The sequence below is a fragment of the Oncorhynchus mykiss genome, chromosome 22 (genome assembly GCF_057628025.1).
Source record: "Oncorhynchus mykiss isolate SJ-2025 chromosome 22, ASM5762802v1, whole genome shotgun sequence".
NCBI classification, from domain to species: domain Eukaryota; kingdom Metazoa; phylum Chordata; class Actinopteri; order Salmoniformes; family Salmonidae; genus Oncorhynchus; species Oncorhynchus mykiss.
Window position 1 is genome coordinate 42,883,796 of NC_143043.1, and position 20,193 is coordinate 42,903,988.

Below are 20,193 nucleotides of genomic sequence, written 5' to 3' on the forward strand. Positions count from 1 at the left end.
CCATCGCTGAGCAGCCGCAAACAAGCCTAAGATCACCATGCGCAATGCCAAGCATTGACTGGAGTGGATTAAAGCTAGCCGCCATTGGACTCTGGAGCAGTGGAAACACGTTCTCTGGAGTAATGAATCACGCTTCACCATCTGGCAGTCCAACGGACAAATCTGGGTTTGGCGGATGCCAGGAGAATGCTGCATGCCCCAATGCATAGTGCCAACTGTAAAGTTTGTTGGAGGAGGAATAATGGTCTAGGGCTATTTTCCATGGTTCGGGCCCCTTAGTTCCAGTGATAGGACATCTTAACGCTACAGAATACAATGACATTCTAGACGATTCTGTGCTTCCAACCTTGTGGCAACAGTTTGGGGAAGGTCCTTTTCTGTTTCAGCATTAAAATGCCCCCGTACACAAAGCGAGGTCCATACAGAAATGGTTTGTCAAGATCGGCGTGGAAGAACTTGACTGGCCTGCACAGAGACCTGACCTCAACCCCATCAAACACCTTTGAGATGAATTGGAATGCTGACTGCGAGCCAGGCCTAATCGCCCAACATCACCCAACACCGACCTCACTAATGCTCTTGAGGCTGAATGGAAGCAGGTGTCCACATTCTAGTGTGTATTACAGGAGTGTTTCAATCCGTTAGTAATATGAGACACTGTGACTTACCGCTCCCCCTGTCTCCCTCCACTCTTTGGGTTGACCAGGACCAGGAGGGGATGTGTACCCGGGAGAGGAGTGATCTGAATAGGAGATCAGAGACAGGCTAATGAGATACTGTAGAGTAGTGTATACCCATGCAAACACAGCACACACTTTAACCTGCCATCAACAAGGCTTTAACCACTGAAGATGCTCTGGGCTTGATTTACTCACCTGCAGTGCTTGTCCGTCTCCTGTGAATTTCAAGCTCTGACTTATGTTGTCAGGGCTGCTGCTAGGCGGGGAGTCCCCTTCACCCCGCTTCACAACAGAATGACGGTCCTGCAGACAGACAGACGGACAGACAGACGGACGGACAGACGGACGGACGGACGGACGGACAGACGGATGGACGGACAGACGGACGGACGGACGGACGGACAGACAGACGGACAGACAAAGATACATTTGTTTATGAGTTTATGAATTGTTACAGAGAAATGGGGCAAGTGTATACCTTTATGGATCTCTAATTATATCTCAAGGGGGTGTTAGTGTTTTTCATTATTGAAAGTATTGGAGATAAATAAATAGGAGTTTCAGAGTGTGATTGATTTCATGTGATCTCACCAGGACGACAGGGCAGATGTAGGAGGGGAGTAGAGTGTGGTCTCTAAGGGCTCCTCCATCACACTCCGGCTTCATGTTGGACGCACACTTATTGTGGAGCTGATCGGGAAGGAAGATTTTTTAAATTTATTTTATTTAACCTTTATTTAAGATGAGGAGAATGGAGGAGGAGAGTGGAAAGGAATACCAAAAGATATATTCACACAAGTCATTTGACACAGCGGCAGATGTTATTCAAAACACTTCACTCAAAAGCCCCATAAATGCTTGAAGCTAATAATACCGGAACATAAACTGCTATAGGAATATATCCTTTTTCCCCTGGTTCATGCCAAAGTCTGATTCATGTAATGAGTACAGTAGCTGCTTCCAGGACTGAGAATGAATGCCTGCAGTGATTCTAAAGGGATGAGAACATCACTAAGCTAAGTTGCAGTGATGCTAAAGGGATGAGAACATCACTAAGCTAAACTGCAGTGATTCTAAAGGGATGAGAACATCACTAAGCTAAGTTGCAGTGATGCTAAAGGGATGAGAACATCACTAAGCTAAACTGCAGTGATGCTAAAGGGATGAGAACATCACTAAGCTAAGTTGCAGTGATGCTAAAGGAATGAGAACATCACTAAGCTAAGTTGCAGTGATGCTAAAGGGATGAGAACATCACTAAGCTAAGTTGCAGTGATGCTAAAGGGATGAGAACATAACTAAGCTAAACTGCAGTGATGCTAAAGGGATGAGAACATAACTAAGCTAAACTGCAGTGATGCTAAAGGGATGAGAACATCACTAAGCTAAACTGCAGTGATGCTAAAGGGATGAGAACATCACTAAGCTAAGTTGCAGTGATGCTAAAGGGATGAGAACATCACTAAGCTAAGTTGCAGTGATGCTAAAGGGATGAGAACATCACTAAGCTAAGTTGCAGTGATGCTAAAGGGATGAGAACATCACTAAGCTGAGTTGCAGTGATGCTAAAGGGATGAGAACATCACTAAGCTAAGTTGCAGTGATGCTAAATGGATGAGAACATCACTAAGCTAAACTGCAGTGATGCTAAAGGGATGAGAACATAACTAAGCTAAACTGCAGTGATGCTAAAGGGATGAGAACATCACTAAGCTAAACTGACAATCCTAACATGCTCTTTGAACTCCACTTACTGGTGGTTTGATGAATCACAGTTTGAGTGTTCATTATATATTATTTAACATTTAAAGGTAAATGGTGACATCTAGAGGACATCTTAGGTAAAGTAAAAATGTGAAAATAATAGGTTGATTACAAACTATTGCAGTGAATTTCTTCAGGACCATTATATATTTTATTTTATTTAGCCTTTATTTAACTAGGCAAGTCAGCTAGGCCAGATCATTTTTATTAGCAGAAGACTTCTGAAGCACTTGATACTAGCCAAGGCACTTGACATGAGGCACTATGAACCAAAACATTGTAACTATTCCAGTTCTCCAGTACAGGGAGGTGTGTACTACTCACAGTGATCTGACACCACACACAGTGTAGGCCCGTTAAGCCCTGGTAGCACTTGATACTTCTGTGACAGCGGTCACACTTAGTGGGAGAGTTTCCCTCCATCCAGACATGCTGCATGACCTGGAGAGAGGCAGGAAGGGAGAGAGGCAGGAAGGAAGAGAGAGAAAGAAAGAGAGGGAGAGAGGCAGGAAGGAAGAGAGAGAAAGAAAGAGAGGGAGAGAGGCAGGAAGGGAGAGAGAGAAAGAAAGAGAGGGAGAGAGGCAGGAAGGGAGAGAGAGAAAGAAAGAGAGGGAGAGAGGCAGGAAGGGAGAGAGAGAAAGAAAGAGAGGGAGAGAGGCAGGAAGGGAGAGAGGCAGGAAGGGAGAGAGGCAGGAAGGGAGAGAGACAGGAAGGGAGAGAGGCAGGAAGGGAGAGAGAGAAAGAAAGAGAGGGAGAGAGGCAGGAAGGGAGAGAGGCAGGTAGGGAGAGAAGCAGGAAGGGAGAGAGAGAGAGAGAGAGAGGGGAAGGGAGAGAGGGAGGAGGGGAGGAAGGGAGAGAGGCAGGAAGGGAGAGAGACAGGAAGGGAGAGAGGCAGGAAGGAAGAGAGGCAGGAAGGGAGAGAGACAGGAAGGGAGAGAAGCAGGAAGGGAGAAAGGCAGGAAGGGAGAGAGGGAGAGAAGCAAGAAGGGAGAGAGAGGGAGGAAGGGAGAGAGAGAGAGGGAAGAAGGGAGAGAGGCAGGAAGGGAGAGAGGCAGGAAGGGAGAGAGGCAGGGAGGGAGAGAGAGACAACAGTCATGATTTAAAGGAAGTTACAACATTAATCCAGTGCTAAACGTGTTATATTTTGTTCCAGACATTTACTAAAATAAGAGACCATCTGAAAGGCATCTTCTGTTATTGAATCAGACTTGAAAAAGTGAAGTGGAGCTGAAACAGAGTACAATTCCATCTGGAGAGAAAGAGAAGGTCTTAGAGGGACAACTCCAAGTCTGTGAGATCATTCCAGAAGGTGTCTACTTAAATTAGGGGTTAAATATAGACGCAGTTAACAACATTAGTAGCACTGCATGATCTCTCTGCACCCATGAGCCTGTGCATAAGGGTGTGTGTGTGTGTGTGTTTGTGTGTGTGTGTGTGTGTGTGTGTGTGTGTGTGTGTGCGTGTGCGTGTGCGAGAGAGAGAGAGAGAGAGAGAGAGAATCCCTGCACCCAGGACCTTTCTGCTCCTTGCTCAGCAACATTATTTAGATGTGAAAGAATAGTGGGGACATTTCGCCAGTACCCACAAGGAAAAATGCTATTTTAGGCTTAGGGGTTAGGTTTAGGGTTAGGGTTGCAATCAGGGTTAGGAGTTAGGGTTTAGTGAAAATATGATTCTGAATGGGACTCGTCTGTTTGGTCCCCACAAGAATAGTAAAATAAAATAAACGTGTGCCGGTGTGTTTTTGTGTGTGTTTTGTGTGTGTAGTTGTGTACTCACATTGGTGTGTCTGCGGGACTTGGCATAGGTGCTGATGCAGGCAGCAATGTCTTTGGACACACAGCGTTCATGGACTGTGTACTTGCATACTGAAACACAGAGGTACAGAGAGAGACAGTTCACCAGTGGACGAACACTGAGTAGCAACACCAACCCTTTCACTGAATCATGTAATAAATTTACCAAGCGATAGCATTATCCTTGATAATAGATAATTAATAAGTAATGCAATCATGTTTATTATTCACAGAATGGAGGACTGAATAAGATACATAAATATAAATATAATATAAACATCTGGTTGAAAGACAGAGAGAAGAACTGAAAGGCAGGAAGAGAGAAACAGAGAGTGGATGGAGCTGTAAAAGCCAACCAGGGACAGAAAGAGGGACTTTCTAAAGGGATAAAGGGATACTTCGGTATTTTGGCAATGAGGCCCTTTATCTACTTCCCCGGAGTCTCTCAGTGCCATTTTAAGGTACAGTTGAAGTCTGAAGTTTACATACACTTAGGTTGGAGTCATTAAAACTTGTTTTTCAACCACTCCACAAATGTCTTGTTAACAAACTATAGTTTTGGCAAGTCGATTAGGACATTTACTTTGTGCAAGACACAAGTAATTTTTCCAACAATTGTTTACAGACAGACTATTTCACTTATAATTCACTGTATCACAATTCCAGTTTACATACACTAAGTTGACTGTGCCCTTAAACAGCTTGTAAAATTCCAGAAAATGATGTCATGGCTTTGGAAGCTTCTGATAGGCTAATTGACATAATTTGAGTCAATTGGAGGTGTACCTGTGGATCTATTTCAAGGCCTACATTCAAACTCAGTGCCCCTTCGCTTGACATCATGAGAAAATCAAAATTAATCAGCCAAGACCTCAGAAATAAATTGTAGACCTCCACAGGTCTGGTTCATCCTTGGGAACTATTTACAAACACCTGAAGGTACCACGTTCAACTGTACAAACAATAGTATCATTGTGGATCATTGTAACTCTAACTTCCGCGACGCATATAAGGCCCTGCCCCGCCCCCCTTTCGGAAAAGCTGACCACGACTCCATTTTGTTGATCCCTGCCTACAGACAGAAACTAAAACAAGAGGCTCCCACGCTGAGGTCTGTCCAACGCTGGTCCGACCAAGCTGACTCCACACTCCAAGACTGCTTCCATCACGTGGACTGGGAGATGTTTCGTACTGCGTCAGATAACATTGACGAATACGCTGATTCGGTGTGCGAGTTCATTAGAACGTGCGTTGAATATGTCGTTCCCATAGCAACGATTAAAACATTCCCTAACCAGAAACCGTGGATTGATGGCAGCATTCGTGTGAAACTGAAAGCGCGAACCACTGCTTTTAATCAGGGCAAGGTGTCTGGTAACATGACCGAATACAAACAGTGCAGCTATTCCCTCCGCAAGGCTATCAAACAAGCTAAGCGCCAGTACAGAGACAAAGTAGAATCTCAATTCAACGGCTCAGACACAAGAGGCATGTGGCAGGGTCTACAGTCAATCACGGACTACAGGAAGAAATCCAGCCCAGTCACGGACCAGGATGTCTTGCTCCCAGGCAGACTAAATGACTTTTTTGCCCGCTTTGAGGACAATACAGTGTCACTGACACGGCCTGCTATGAAAACATGCGGTCTCTCCTTCACTGCAGCCGAGGTGAGTAAGACATTTAAACGTGTTAACCCTCGCAAGGCTGCAGGCCCAGACGGCATCCCCAGCCGCGCCCTCAGAGCATGCGCAGACCAGCTGGCCGATGTGTTTACGGACATATTCAATCAATCCCTATACCAGTCTGCTGTTCCCACATGCTTCAAGAGGGCCACCATTGTTCCTGTTCCCAAGAAAGCTAAGGTAACTGAGCTAAACGACTACCGCCCCGTAGCACTCACATCCGTCATCATGAAGTGCTTTGAGAGACTAGTCAAGGACCATATCACCTCCACCCTACCTGACACCCTAGACCCACTCCAATTTGCTTACCGCCCAAATAGGTCCACAGACGATGCAATCTCAACCACACTGCACACTGCCCTAACCCATCTGGACAAGAGGAATAGGTACTGGACTTCCTGACGGGCCGCCCCCAGGTGGTGAGGGTAGGCAACAACATCTCCTCCCCGCTGATCCTCAACACTGGGGCCCCACAAGGGTGCGTTCTGAGCCCTCTCCTGTACTCCCTGTTCACCCACGACTGCGTGGCCACGCACGCCTCCAACTCAATCATCAAGTTTGCGGACGACACAACAGTGGTTGGCTTGATTACTAACAACGACGAGACGGCCTACAGGGAGGAGGTGAGGGCCCTCGGAGTGTGGTGTCAGGAAAATGGAGAGGGTAGCAAGTTTTAAGTTCCTCGGCATACACATCACAGACAAACTGAATTGGTCCACTCACACAGACAGCATCGTGAAGAAGGCGCAGCAGCGCGTCTTCAACCTCAGGAGGCTGAAGAAATTTGGCTTGTCACCAAAAGCACTCACAAACTTCTACAGATGCACAATCGAGAGCATCCTGGCGGGCTGTATCACCGCCTGGTATGGCAACTGCACCGCCGACAACCGTAAGGCTCTCCAGAGGGTAGTGAGGTCTGCACAACGCATCACCGGGGGCAAACTACCTGCCCTCCAGGACACCTACACCACCCGATGTCACAGGAAGGCTATAAAGATCATCAAGGACATCAACCACCCGAGCCACTGCCTGTTCACCCCGCTATCATCCAGAAGGCGAGGTCAGTACAGGTGCATCAAAGCTGGGACCGAGAGACTGAAAAACAGCTTCTATCTCAAGGCCATCAGACTGTTAAACAGCTGAGTGGCTGCTGCCAACACACTGACACTGACTCAACTCCAGCCACTTCAATAATGGGAATTGATGGGAAATGATGTAAATATATCACTAGCCACTTTAAACAATGCTACCTTATATAATGTTACTTACCCTACATTATTCATCTCATATGCATACGTATATACTGTACTCTATATCATCGACTGTATCCTTATGTAATACATGTATCACTAGCCACTTTAAACTATGCCACTTTGTTTACATACTCATCTCATTTGTACATACTGTACTCGATACCATCTACTGTATCTTGCCTATGCTGCTCTGTACCATCACTCATTCATATATCCTTATGTACATATTCTTTATCCCTTTACACTGTGTACAAGACAGTAGTTTTGGAATTGTTAGTTAGATTACTTGTTATTACTGCATTGTCGGAACTAGAAGCACAAGCATTTCGCTACACTCGCATTAACATCTGCTAACCATGTGTATGTGACAAATAAAATTTGATTTGATTTGATTTTTAGTATGCAAGTATAAACACCATGGGACCACATAGTCGCCATTCCACTCAGGAAGGAGACGCGTTCTGTCTCCTAGAGATGAACACACTTTGGTGCGAAAAGTGCAAATCACTTCCAGAACAACAGCAAAGGACCTTGTGAAGATGCTGGAGGAAACAGGTACAAAAGTGTCTATATCCACAGTAAAACGAGTGCTATATCAACATAACCTGAAAAGCTGCTCAGCAAAGAAGAAGCCACTGCTCCAAAACTGCCATAAAAAAGCCAGACTACGGTTTGCAACTGCACATGGGGACAAAGATCGTACTTCTTGGAGAAATGTCCTCTGGTCTGATGAAACAAAAATAGAACTGTTTGGCCATCATGACCATCGTTATGTTAGGAGGAAAAAGGGGGAGAATTGCAAGCTGAAGAACACCATCCCAACCATGAAGCACAGGGGATGGCAGCATCATGTTGTGGGGTGCTTTGCTGCAGGAGGGACTGGTGCACTTCACAAAATAGATGGCATCATGAGGATGGAAAATTATGTGGATATATTGAACCAACATCTCAAGACATCAGTCAGGAAGTTCAAGCTTGGTCGCAAATGGGTCTTCCAAACTAACAATGACCCCAAGCATACTTCCATGCTTGGGGACAACAAAGTCAAGGTTTTGGAGTGGCCATCACAACGCCCTGACCTCAATCCCATAGAAAATTTGAGGGCAGAACTGAAAAAGCATGTGCGAGCAAGGAGGCCGACAAACCTGACTCAGTTACACCAGCTCTGTCAGGAGGAATGGGCCAAAATTCACCCACCTTATTGTGGGAAGCTTGTGGAAGGCTACCCGAAAAGTTTGACCCAAGTTAAACAATTTAAAGGCAATGATACCAAATACTAATTGAGTGTATGTACAGTGCCTTGCCGCAAAGTGCTAGTGCTAGTGCCTTGTCGCAAAGTTCAAGGGGCCGAATACTTTCGCAAGGCACTGTAATTTGAACACAACCAGTCATGATGCTTTTATTTGATTGTCAAACCAATCACTACTACCAGTGCGTGTTCCCCGACTCCAAAATAATCAAAATAGTGCAGTGGATGTGAGCAGTATGATGAATGAACATGTTTACAAAACACCAAAAAGGATGTCAAATGACGTTAGGGGATTGCCATTGCCTACATTAACTAATGCGTCTTGCTGACAATTTTTTTTTTTTTTTTTTTGCATCCTAAAAAGTCAAGACACCTGCAATAGGTCTGAAACTTTGACTGAAAAAACGTGATGGTCACCCTAACACGTACAGTCAATTTACTAGACTAGGCTACAAGGTATCAGTCAAGCATGATGAGAAGTTTGATGATATGTGCTCTAGGCCACCACGCAAAGACATTACTCATTATTTTTCCCTGGTTGCCACAGACATGCTCAGGAAAGTGATATCACAACTTAAGCCTTCTCCCTGCTATCTCGATCCTATCCCCACCACATTCTTCAAAACAGTTTTTTATTGCATTTCTGAAGAAGTGCAAGCCATTGTTTATCACACCCTGCACTCCACTGCTCTAAAAACTGCTATGGGGAAACCCCTTCTGAGGAAAAGTAATCTAGATTATTCAGCTCTTAGCAACTATCAACCAATGTCCAACCTTCCATTCTGAAGCAAAAGCAGACGATACACAACTTTACATTTCTATGTCACCAGAGGATTATTGGTCCACGGATAAATTATTAGACTGTATTAGTGATTTAAATACATGAATGGCTCACAACTTCTTCCAGCTAAATTAAGACAAGACTGGGGTACTTACAGAGCGAGAATCTGGCCGCACATTTTAATTCACGGGCAATAAAGATAAAACACCAGGTAAAAAAAACGAGGTGTTATTTTAGATTCTGAACTGAATTTCAAATCACATAATAGGAATATGACCAAAATACATTTTTACCATCTAAGAAACATTGTCAAGGTGAGGCCATTTCTCTCTCAGGCTGATACAGAGAGACTCATCCATGCTTTTATTACAAGCAGGCTTGACTACTGTAATGCTCTCCTGTCTGGTCTACGCAAGAAAGCCATTGGTCAACTACAAAACATACAGAATGCTGCAGCGTGGGTACTGACCAAGACCAGACGGAGAGCACACATTACACCGGTTTAAAGGTTTCTGCACTGGCTGGCTGTGAGCTTTAGAATACATTTTAAGATTCTTCTATTGGTTTTTAAACCAATCCACAATTGTGCACCCCAATACATTTCAGACATGCTTTTGAGTTATGTACCCAGTAGGTCCCTCAGGTCCTCTGGTACTGGCCTTTAACTATCCCAAAGTCTAGGATCAAGAGGCATGGAGAGGCAGCCTTTTAACTATTCCAAAGTCTAGGACCAAGAGGCATGGAGGCAGCCTTTAGTTATTATGCCCCCAGCCCAGTGGCGGAATTAGGTATAGGCGACATGGGCATCTTTTCGGGGGCGGCACGGGGCTCCTGCACCCAAAAATTTGGAATGGTGACATTTGCGCAAACGGTTGCGCAAACGGTTTTCTATTGCTCATTTGCACATTACGTCAATGATATCATGTCACCGTGTGGGACTGTGGGTCAATTAACCTTGTCGGAGTGGGCGCCCTGATTCTAGTTTGTGAGCTAGGCAGTCTACTGCCTGGGAAGGTCTCCCACTCAGAAGTACGAGATGGGGAGAGGGGCGGGGGTACAACCTACTGGTCTCCCCACTGGAAGCCTGAGGTAGGGGGAGTGGGGGAATCTATCAAATAGCGGACCTCTAACTTTATACAGTACAGAAGCACTTAGTAAAATCAGTCACACTACGAAATGCTACCAAAAAAAACACAATTCGTTCATTATACTGAGAATATACAGTTACCCAGACCTATTGTCTGGCGCCCCCCCCCCCCCCCCTAAAGTGGGGGATCGCCCAGGAGCCATACAAGGCTGCTGGGGCAGTGAACCTGCCAGAGAACCTGAGTGGGGCAAAAACTGTGGACACTATTAAAATAGATATGAAAACAAATCTTTTTAGCTTAGCTTTTTTTTCCTCAGTGTGTTTTTTAGTAGTTCAGTTTGTGTCCTTCTTTCGTTTTTACAGTGCATTGCAAAAGTTTTCACCCCATTTGGCATTTTTCCTATTTTGTTGCATTACAACCTGTAATTTAAATAGATTTTTATTTGGATTTCATGTAATGGACATACACAAAATAGTCCAAATTGGTTAAGTGAAATGAAAAAAAATACTTGTTCAAGGAATTCTAAAAAAATTCAAATGGAAAAGTGGTTTGTGAATATGTACAACAAACAACAAACCTGCTAAGAGAGGGCACCCACCAAAACTCATGGACTAGGCAAGGAGGGCATTAATCAGAGAGGCAACAAAGAGACCAAAGATAACCCTGAAGGAGCTGCAAAGCTCCACAGCGGAGATTGGAGTATCTGTCCATAGGACCACTGTAAGCCGTACACTCCACAGACCTGGGCTTTACAGAGGAGTGGCCAGAAAAAAAGACATTGCTTAAAGAAAGAAATAACACAAACACGTTTGGTGTTCGCCAAAAGTTATGTGGGAGACTCCCCAAACATATGGAAGAAGGTACTCTGGTTAGATGAGACTAAAATATAACTTTTTGGCCATCAAGGAAAACGTTATGTCTGGAGCAAACCCAACATCACCCCGAGATAACCATCCCCACAGTGAAGCATGGTGGTGGCAGCATCATGCTGTGGGTATGTTTTTCATTGGCAGGGACTGGGAAACTGGTTAGAATTGAAGGAATGATGGATGGCGCTAAATACAGGGAAATTCTTGACGGAACCTGTTTCAGTCTTCAAGAGATTTGAGACTGGGACGGAGGTTCACCTTCCAGCAGGACAATGACCCTAAGCATACTGCTAAAGCAACACTCGAGTGGTTGAAGGGGAAACATTTAAATGTCTTGGAATGGCCTAGTCAAAGCCCAGACCTCAATCCAATTGAGAATCTGTGGTATGACTGAAAGATTGCCAGCAGAATCCATCCAACTTGAAGGAGCTGGAGCAGTTTTGCCTTGAAGAATGGGCAAAAATCCCAGTGGCTAGATGTGCCAAGCTTATAGAGACATACCCCAAGAGACTTCAGCTGTAATTGCTGCAAAAGGTGGTTCTACAAAGTATTGACTTTGAGGGGGGGGGGGGGGGGGAATAGTTATGCACGCTCAAGTTTTCCATTTAAAAAAAAAAACTTCTTGTTTGTGTCACAATACAAAATATTTTGCATCTTCAAAGTGGTAGGCATGTTGTGTAAATCAAATGATACAAACTCCCCAAAAATATATTTCAATTCCAGGTTGTTAGGCAACAAAATAGGAAAACTGCCAAGGGGTTGAATACTTTCGCAAGCCATTGTATTTTGTTTGTTGTGTACTAAATATGGCAGCTTTATTTGAATCATTATTTAATTGTTTTCTCATGTAAAGCACATTGCGTTGCATTCAATGTCTGAAATATGCTGTATAAATAAAGCCTGATTTGATTTGATAACAATAGCCAGTGATGCAGTGGTAAAAAAAAATAGGTGGCTAAACTTTGATTGCCAGTCGCAGTGAAAAAAGTAACACTCCCTATACTTTTAATGCATTTTTCTGGAAAAGGTTGGTAAACTACGTTTAGTTGAGTTTAACCTGCCCTAGGCCTACAACACCGCAGGTAGCCTGCCCTCTACGCCGAGGCAATTTTACACACATGAACACACACAGAACAGATAGCCTACCTTCAATATAATACACAAGTTGAATCAAAACATGTTTTACACCCTAGTTCATGAGTTGTCCATCATTCATGAGTTGTCCATAATTCATGAGTTGTCCATAATTCATGAGTTGTCCATAATTCATGAGTTGTCCATAGTTCATGAGTTGTCCATAGTTCATGAGTTGTCCATAATTCATGAGTTGTCCATAATTCATGAGTTGAATGATTCACAGATTATGTGACATAAAACACTACCTTTCTTTCTTTACATTAGTTACATGTATGACTGTTCTTTGAATTAGAACATTGAACTTAAACCCTGTACGATTCATGGATGTTGGAGATCTCGGAAAATGCACTGTAGCCTAAGTGTAAATATGCCTAGATAACATTTCATTATGTTCCACTGTGAAAACAGTTCTCATGGGCACACAAATCCAAAATAATGTAGGCCTGTCGGATGCTTCTAACATAAATAGTTAACTTTAGGCCTACTGTCATTCATTTAGGATGGATTAGATTGTCTAGTGAGATTGTGGACCATCATCAGCTGATCCAGGAAAGAAAACAAATACTGCTAGAAAATAATCAATCGCTCTAAACAGCTGACTGACAAAAGCAAACAATGATACATCAGATAAACGTACAGATAAATCTAATGCATTGGAATAAGTCAAGGCTATTTTTATCAAGGGCACATGGCAAACAAATGGTGAAAATGAACTAGTACAATGTACTCAGCCCAGCTGTGGCTAAATTTAGCACTACTGAGTGGACAGCACAGTGAACAGGGAGACGATTTGTGCAATCACATATAAATAAATGGTTGAAACCATGACAGAGAGGTTGGGGTGTTCCTTTCAAGCATTTATTTTCATATTTCCCACTGCATTTTAAACAAATGGCTGAATAATTAAGTTAGTATGTTTTAGAGACCCCTTCAAAGTTGTACTTTTGTTGCATTTAGGGGAGCTAATGTCTCATTCAGGGGAGCTGAGCCCCCCCCCCCCCGGCTCTCCCATAATTTGCAGTGAAAAAAGTAACACTCCCTATGCTTTTAATGCATTTTTCTGCAGATACCATAGACTTCCAGTCATTGCGCTAACGCAAGTTAGCATTGGCTCGTGAAACAATCTGACCTATCTTCCTTCATACTGGACACAGGGACATAAAAATGGTACCCACAAGTTCTTCTGACTCTGCCAAAATCTTGAAGTATCTCTATAATGAGACAGAGAGAGACAGTAGAACTAAGGGCCACACACACACACTCACTGGAGCAGCAGAGGCCCTGCTTGCGAACTCCCAGCAGCATGGTGTGGCAGTAGTTACAGTAGGCTGGCTTGTTGAAGTGCTTCAGTTTCCACACATGCTGACCATCTTCCTGAACATTCTACAGAGAGAGAAAGAGAGAGAAAGAGAAAGATATCAATCTTTCTGAATTGATTTTGTGGAACTGACACTCTAAACGCACGCAGACACATACTTTATCTCTCTTCCCACAGGGATCATATACACTTACTAAAATGTATGCACTCATGTATGCACTTTGGATAAAAGCATCTGCTATACGGCATCCGTTCTCAAATAATATCACACACACACACACATGCACCCTCCCTCACCGTCTCCATGCCCAGCAGGACCAGCAGAGGGATGGTGGTGAGGCCTCCTCTGATCCACTCCTCCAGGGTGACTGTTCCGTCCCGGTCATAGTCTATCTCTTCCATCATCTCTTTCAGGATCTAGAGCACAGGGAGACGGGGGGGACAGAGGGTGAGTGCAGTAAAGTCTTGTCAAATTATAACACTGTAATGATCCAACATTTCCTTGTCACTGTCGTTAAGCTAGCCTTTTCAGGTCGCCACAAGACGTTGGGAACAGGGGAAACAAGACACACAAGGCTGTGTGCATCCTTACCGGTCGCAGCTCTGCCGAGTCCCATTCCAGGTACTCTGCCACGTGGACCATCTGATTGATGATGCGGTCCAGTTCCTACACCCAGCAAGCGAGATAAACATTATACCACAACATCACTGTGGCTGTCTTCTTGATAACAAATGAATGCATTCACACATCCACATACTACCAAGAGACTGACAGAGATGATCACCAAAAAAATCCTCCACATTTTGGCATGCCCAAGAAAATCATAGGGAGTGTCCTTGAAAACAAATGAAGTCAGTCAGACCACAGTATCCTCTGATATCATCCACATCCACATCATCCTATGATGACAGAGTCCTCTGATATCATCCACATCATCCTATGATGACAGAGTCCTCTGATATCATCCACATCCACATCATCCTATGATGACAGTATCCTCTGATATCATCCACATCATTCTATGATGACAGTATCCTCTGATATCATCCACATCCACATCATCCTATGATGACAGAGTCCTCTGATATCATCCACATCATCCTATGATGACAGTATCCTCTGATATCATCCACATCATTCTATGATGACAGTATCCTCCGATATCATCCACATCCACATCATTCTATGATGACAGTATCCTCTGATATCATCCACATCCACATCATTCTATGATGACAGTATCCTCTGATATCATCCACATCCACATCATTCTATGATGACAGTATCCTCTGATATCATCCACATCATTCTATGATGACAGTATCCTCTGATATCATCCACATCCACATCATTCTATGATGACAGTATCCTCTGATATCATCCACATCATTCTATGATGACAGTATCCTCTCATATCATCCACATCATTCTATGATGACAGTATCCTCTGATATCATCCACATCCACATCATTCTATGATGACAGTATCCTCTGATATCATCCACATCATTCTATGATGACAGTATCCTCTGATATCATCCACATCATTCTATGATGACAGTATCCTCTGATATCATCCACATCCACATCATTCTATGATGACAGTATCCTCTGATATCATCCACATCATTCTATGATGACAGTATCCTCTGATATCATCCACATCATTCTATGATGACAGTATCCTCTGATATCATCCACATCCACATCATTCTATGATGACAGTATCCTCTGATATCATCCACATCATTCTATGATGACAGTATCCTCTGATATCATCCACATCATTCTATGATGACAGTATCCTCTGATATCATCCACATCATCCTATGATGACAGTATCCTCTGATATCATCCACATCATCCTATGATGACAGTATCCTCTGATATCATCCACATCCACATCATTCTATGATGACAGTCTCCTCTGATATCATCCACATCCACATCATTCTATGATGACAGAGTCCTCTGATATCATCCACATCATCCTATGATGACAGTATCCTCTGATATCATCCACATCCACATCATTCTATGATGACAGAGTCCTCTGATATCATCCACATCATTCTATGATGACAGTATCCTCTGATATCATCCACATCCACATCATCCTATGATGACAGTATCCTCTGATATCATCCACATCATTCTATGATGACAGTATCCTCTGATATCATCCACATCATCCTATGATGACAGTATCCTCTGATATCATCCACATCATCCTATGATGACAGTATCCTCTGATATCATCCACATCATTCTATGATGACAGAGTCCTCTGATATCATCCACATCCACATCATCCTATGATGACAGTATCCTCTGATATCATCCACATCATTCTATGATGACAGTATCCTCTGATATCATCCACATCCACATCATTCTATGATGACAGTATCCTCTGATATCATCCACATCATTCTATGATGACAGTATCCTCTGATATCATCCACATCATTCTATGATGACAGTATCCTCTGATATCATCCACATCCACATCATTCTATGATGACAGTATCCTCTGATATCATCCACATCATTCTATGATGACAGTATCCTCTGATATCATCCACATCCACATCATCCTATGATGACAGTATCCTCTGATATCATCCACATCATTCTATGATGACAGTATCCTCTGATATCATCCACATCATCCTATGATGACAGTATCCTCTGATATCATCCACATCATCCTATGATGACAGTATCCTCTGATATCATCCACATCATTCTATGATGACAGAGTCCTCTGATATCATCCACATCCACATCATCCTATGATGACAGTATCCTCTGATATCATCCACATCATTCTATGATGACAGTATCCTCTGATATCATCCACATCCACATCATTCTATGATGACAGTATCCTCTGATATCATCCACATCATTCTATGATGACAGTATCCTCTGATATCATCCACATCCACATCATTCTATGATGACAGTATCCTCTGATATCATCCACATCATTCTATGATGACAGTATCCTCTCATATCATCCACATCATTCTATGATGACAGTATCCTCTGATATCATCCACATCCACATCATTCTATGATGACAGTATCCTCTGATATCATCCACATCATTCTATGATGACAGTATCCTCTGATATCATCCACATCATTCTATGATGACAGTATCCTCTGATATCATCCACATCCACATCATTCTATGATGACAGTATCCTCTGATATCATCCACATCATTCTATGATGACAGTATCCTCTGATATCATCCACATCATTCTATGATGACAGTATCCTCTGATATCATCCACATCCACATCATTCTATGATGACAGTATCCTCTGATATCATCCACATCATTCTATGATGACAGTATCCTCTGATATCATCCACATCATTCTATGATGACAGTATCCTCTGATATCATCCACATCATCCTATGATGACAGTATCCTCTGATATCATCCACATCATCCTATGATGACAGTATCCTCTGATATCATCCACATCCACATCATTCTATGATGACAGTCTCCTCTGATATCATCCACATCCACATCATTCTATGATGACAGAGTCCTCTGATATCATCCACATCATCCTATGATGACAGTATCCTCTGATATCATCCACATCCACATCATTCTATGATGACAGAGTCCTCTGATATCATCCACATCATTCTATGATGACAGTATCCTCTGATATCATCCACATCCACATCATCCTATGATGACAGTATCCTCTGATATCATCCACATCATTCTATGATGACAGAGTCCTCTGATATCATCCACATCCACATCATCCTATGATGACAGTATCCTCTGATATCATCCACATCATTCTATGATGACAGTATCCTCTGATATCATCCACATCCACATCATCCTATGATGACAGTATCCTCTGATATCATCCACATCATTCTATGATGACAGTATCCTCTGATATCATCCACATCCACATCATCCTATGATGACAGTATCCTCTGATATCATCCACATCATTCTATGATGACAGTATCCTCTGATATCATCCACATCATCCTATGATGACAGTATCCTCTGATATCATCCACATCATCCTATGATGACAGTATCCTCTGATATCATCCACATCATCCTATGATGACAGTATCCTCTGATATCATCCACATCATTCTATGATGACAGTATCCTCTGATATCATCCACATCCACATCATCCTATGATGACAGAGTCCTCTGATATCATCCACATCATTCTATGATGACAGTATCCTCTGATATCATCCTAAGAATCTCAAATATAAAATATTTTTATACTTTTTGGTTATAACATGATTCCATATGTGTTATTTCATAGTGTTGATGTCTTCACTATTATTCTACAATGTAGAAAATAGTTAAAAATAAGAAAAACCCTTGAATGAGAAGGTGTTCTAAAACTTTGTATTGGTAGTGTATTTACATATCTACTTCAATTACCTCATACCCCTGCATATCGACTCGGTATACTGTTGAAGGATCTAAGAATGAAGCAGTGCAGTTCAGAGGAAATAAGGATGTATTGTAACAGGGTTGTTCTAATTGCACTGAGCTTAGCACTGCATGAGAGGAGAAGAGAGGAACTGTGAGGAGAGGAGAGGAGATGAGGAAAGCAGAGACCAGAACAGAAGAAAGGAGAGAAGAGAAGAGGAAAGGAGAGACCATAACAGAAGAAAGGAAAGGAGAGACCAGAACAGAAGAAAGGAAAGGAGAGACCAGAACAGAAGAAAGGAGAGAAGAGGAAAGGAGAGGGGAGGGGAGGGGAGGGGAGGAGAAGGGAGGAAAGGAGACGGGAGGAGAGGGGAGAAAACAGAAGAAAGGAAAGAAAAGAAAAGAAAAGAGTAGATTAAAACAGTAGAGCAGAAGAGAGAACAGAACAGACGTAAGGAGAGAGGAGTAGGGAAAAGAAGAGAGGAGAAGAGACGAGACGAGAGGGCCACTAACCGAGCTGTCCAGTACTCCGTTGCCATCTGTGTCGTACAGCCGGAACATGACTGGAGGGGAACGAGAAAAAAGGGACCCCATGATTCAGCTGTAATGTCTTGAAGTCCCTGTCTGTCAGCACCACTTGAATTCCCAGTCAGACCACCCCTCTGTAGAGCAGGGGAAGTATTAGAGTGTGACTCAGCACCACTCCTGTGTTGGAGCAGGGGAAGTATTTGAGCGTGACACAACACCACTCCTGTGTTGGAGCAGGGGAAGTATTAGAGCGTGACACAACACCACTCCTGTGTTGGAGCAGGGGAAGTATTAGACCGTGACGCAACACCACTCCTCTGTTGGAGCAGGGGATGTAATAGAGAGTGACACGTACTCCTGTTTTATTGGGATGTCGGAAGCAGTTAGCAGAGATTAGCTGTGTCAAATTGTGCGGATATAGCTCCCAACGCTAAAAAAGTCTATTGGACACACCAGGGTTTAGGATGTCCATGGGCTAACAAGGACAGGTACTGAGGCTGAGTTAATCCCAAGGGGAGCCTAACTACTGACTCACTGCTCACAACCTCAACAGCACTCTGTAGGGTAGCACCATGGTGTAGCCGGAGGACAACTAGCTTCCGTCCTCCTCTGAGTACATTGACTTCAATACAAAACCTAGGAGGCTCATGGTTCTCACCCCCTTCCATAGACTTACACAGTAATTATCACAACTTCTGGAGGACATCCTCCAATCTATCAGAGCTCTTGCAGCATGAACTGACATGTTGTCCACCCAATCAAAGGATCAGAGAATGAATCGAGTACTGAAAGCATAAACTACAGCTAGCTAGCACTGCATTGCATAAAATGTGGTGAGTAGTTGACCCAAAGAGAGAGAAAGAAAATAGAGAGACATAGAGGTTATCATTTGTTTGTACTTTCAGTTTCACATAGCTAGCAAATGCAGCTAGCTAGTTTAGTCCACCGAGACACCCTGCTCAAACAGAGGGATGCTATGTTAGCTAGCTGGCTATGACTATCCCACACAACACTGGAACTCTTCCAAGTCAAGGCAAGCTTTTGGTTTTACAAATGTATTGCCACCGGGGCCCTCTGGTGTAACTGCTTTCCTGACTGTACACTGTAATGTTACTGAATGTAGCTGGGTTTACAAAGGCGTTAGTTCTATTTGCTATGCTGACCATGACGTTACTTTAGCTAATATAGTGACAACGATGTAGGCTGTGTGTAGTGGCTTGGCTTGTTTTTTTTTTCCTGGTCACATACAGCTGATGTCCACAAGCGTAGGAAAGAGGTGAAAGGTGGATAGCGCATAACGTTGATGCGAGAAGGAATACAACGTGGCTGCTATGAAACTGTGGACTGTGTTTACACGTGATCAAGGCTGTATTCATTCTGCCAAAACGGGGATAAACGTACCTGAATTTGTCCAATAGAAACTCTCGTTTGGAACTGTTGGACTAATGATCACACCCTAGATCAGCTAGATGCAGGCAATAGTGTGCAAGGTGGTATTGAATGTCACTATCTGTCCATGTGTCACTGTCTGTCATATCAAATTTGTCTCTCGACCTGTGCGCACCTACATTGTAAACTTTCATTCAAAGGCTAG

General features: G+C 43.2%; 1 protein-coding gene across 4 annotated transcripts in view; it reads right to left on the reverse strand.

The window, feature by feature from the left end:
- The window catches only part of LOC110502101 (diacylglycerol kinase beta), a 140,634-nt gene that overhangs the window by 65,983 nt on the left and 54,458 nt on the right, over nt 1-20,193 (reverse strand). For all 4 annotated transcript variants that reach the window (XR_016490636.1, XR_016490637.1, XM_090216108.1 and 1 more), the window contains 9 exons: nt 18,585-18,634; nt 14,210-14,284; nt 13,915-14,034; nt 13,565-13,682; nt 4,224-4,312; nt 2,769-2,885; nt 1,272-1,370; nt 876-983; nt 669-742 (listed from right to left, as the gene is read on the reverse strand). Coding sequence is in view for 2 of the 4 variants with exons in the window: in XM_090216108.1 (XP_090072234.1) it covers nt 669-742; nt 876-983; nt 1,272-1,370; nt 2,769-2,885; nt 4,224-4,312; nt 13,565-13,682; nt 13,915-14,034; nt 14,210-14,284; nt 18,585-18,634 (850 nt within the window). In the remaining 2 variants the exon portion in view is untranslated. The remainder of the gene's footprint in view (nt 1-668; nt 743-875; nt 984-1,271; nt 1,371-2,768; nt 2,886-4,223; nt 4,313-13,564; nt 13,683-13,914; nt 14,035-14,209; nt 14,285-18,584; nt 18,635-20,193) is intronic.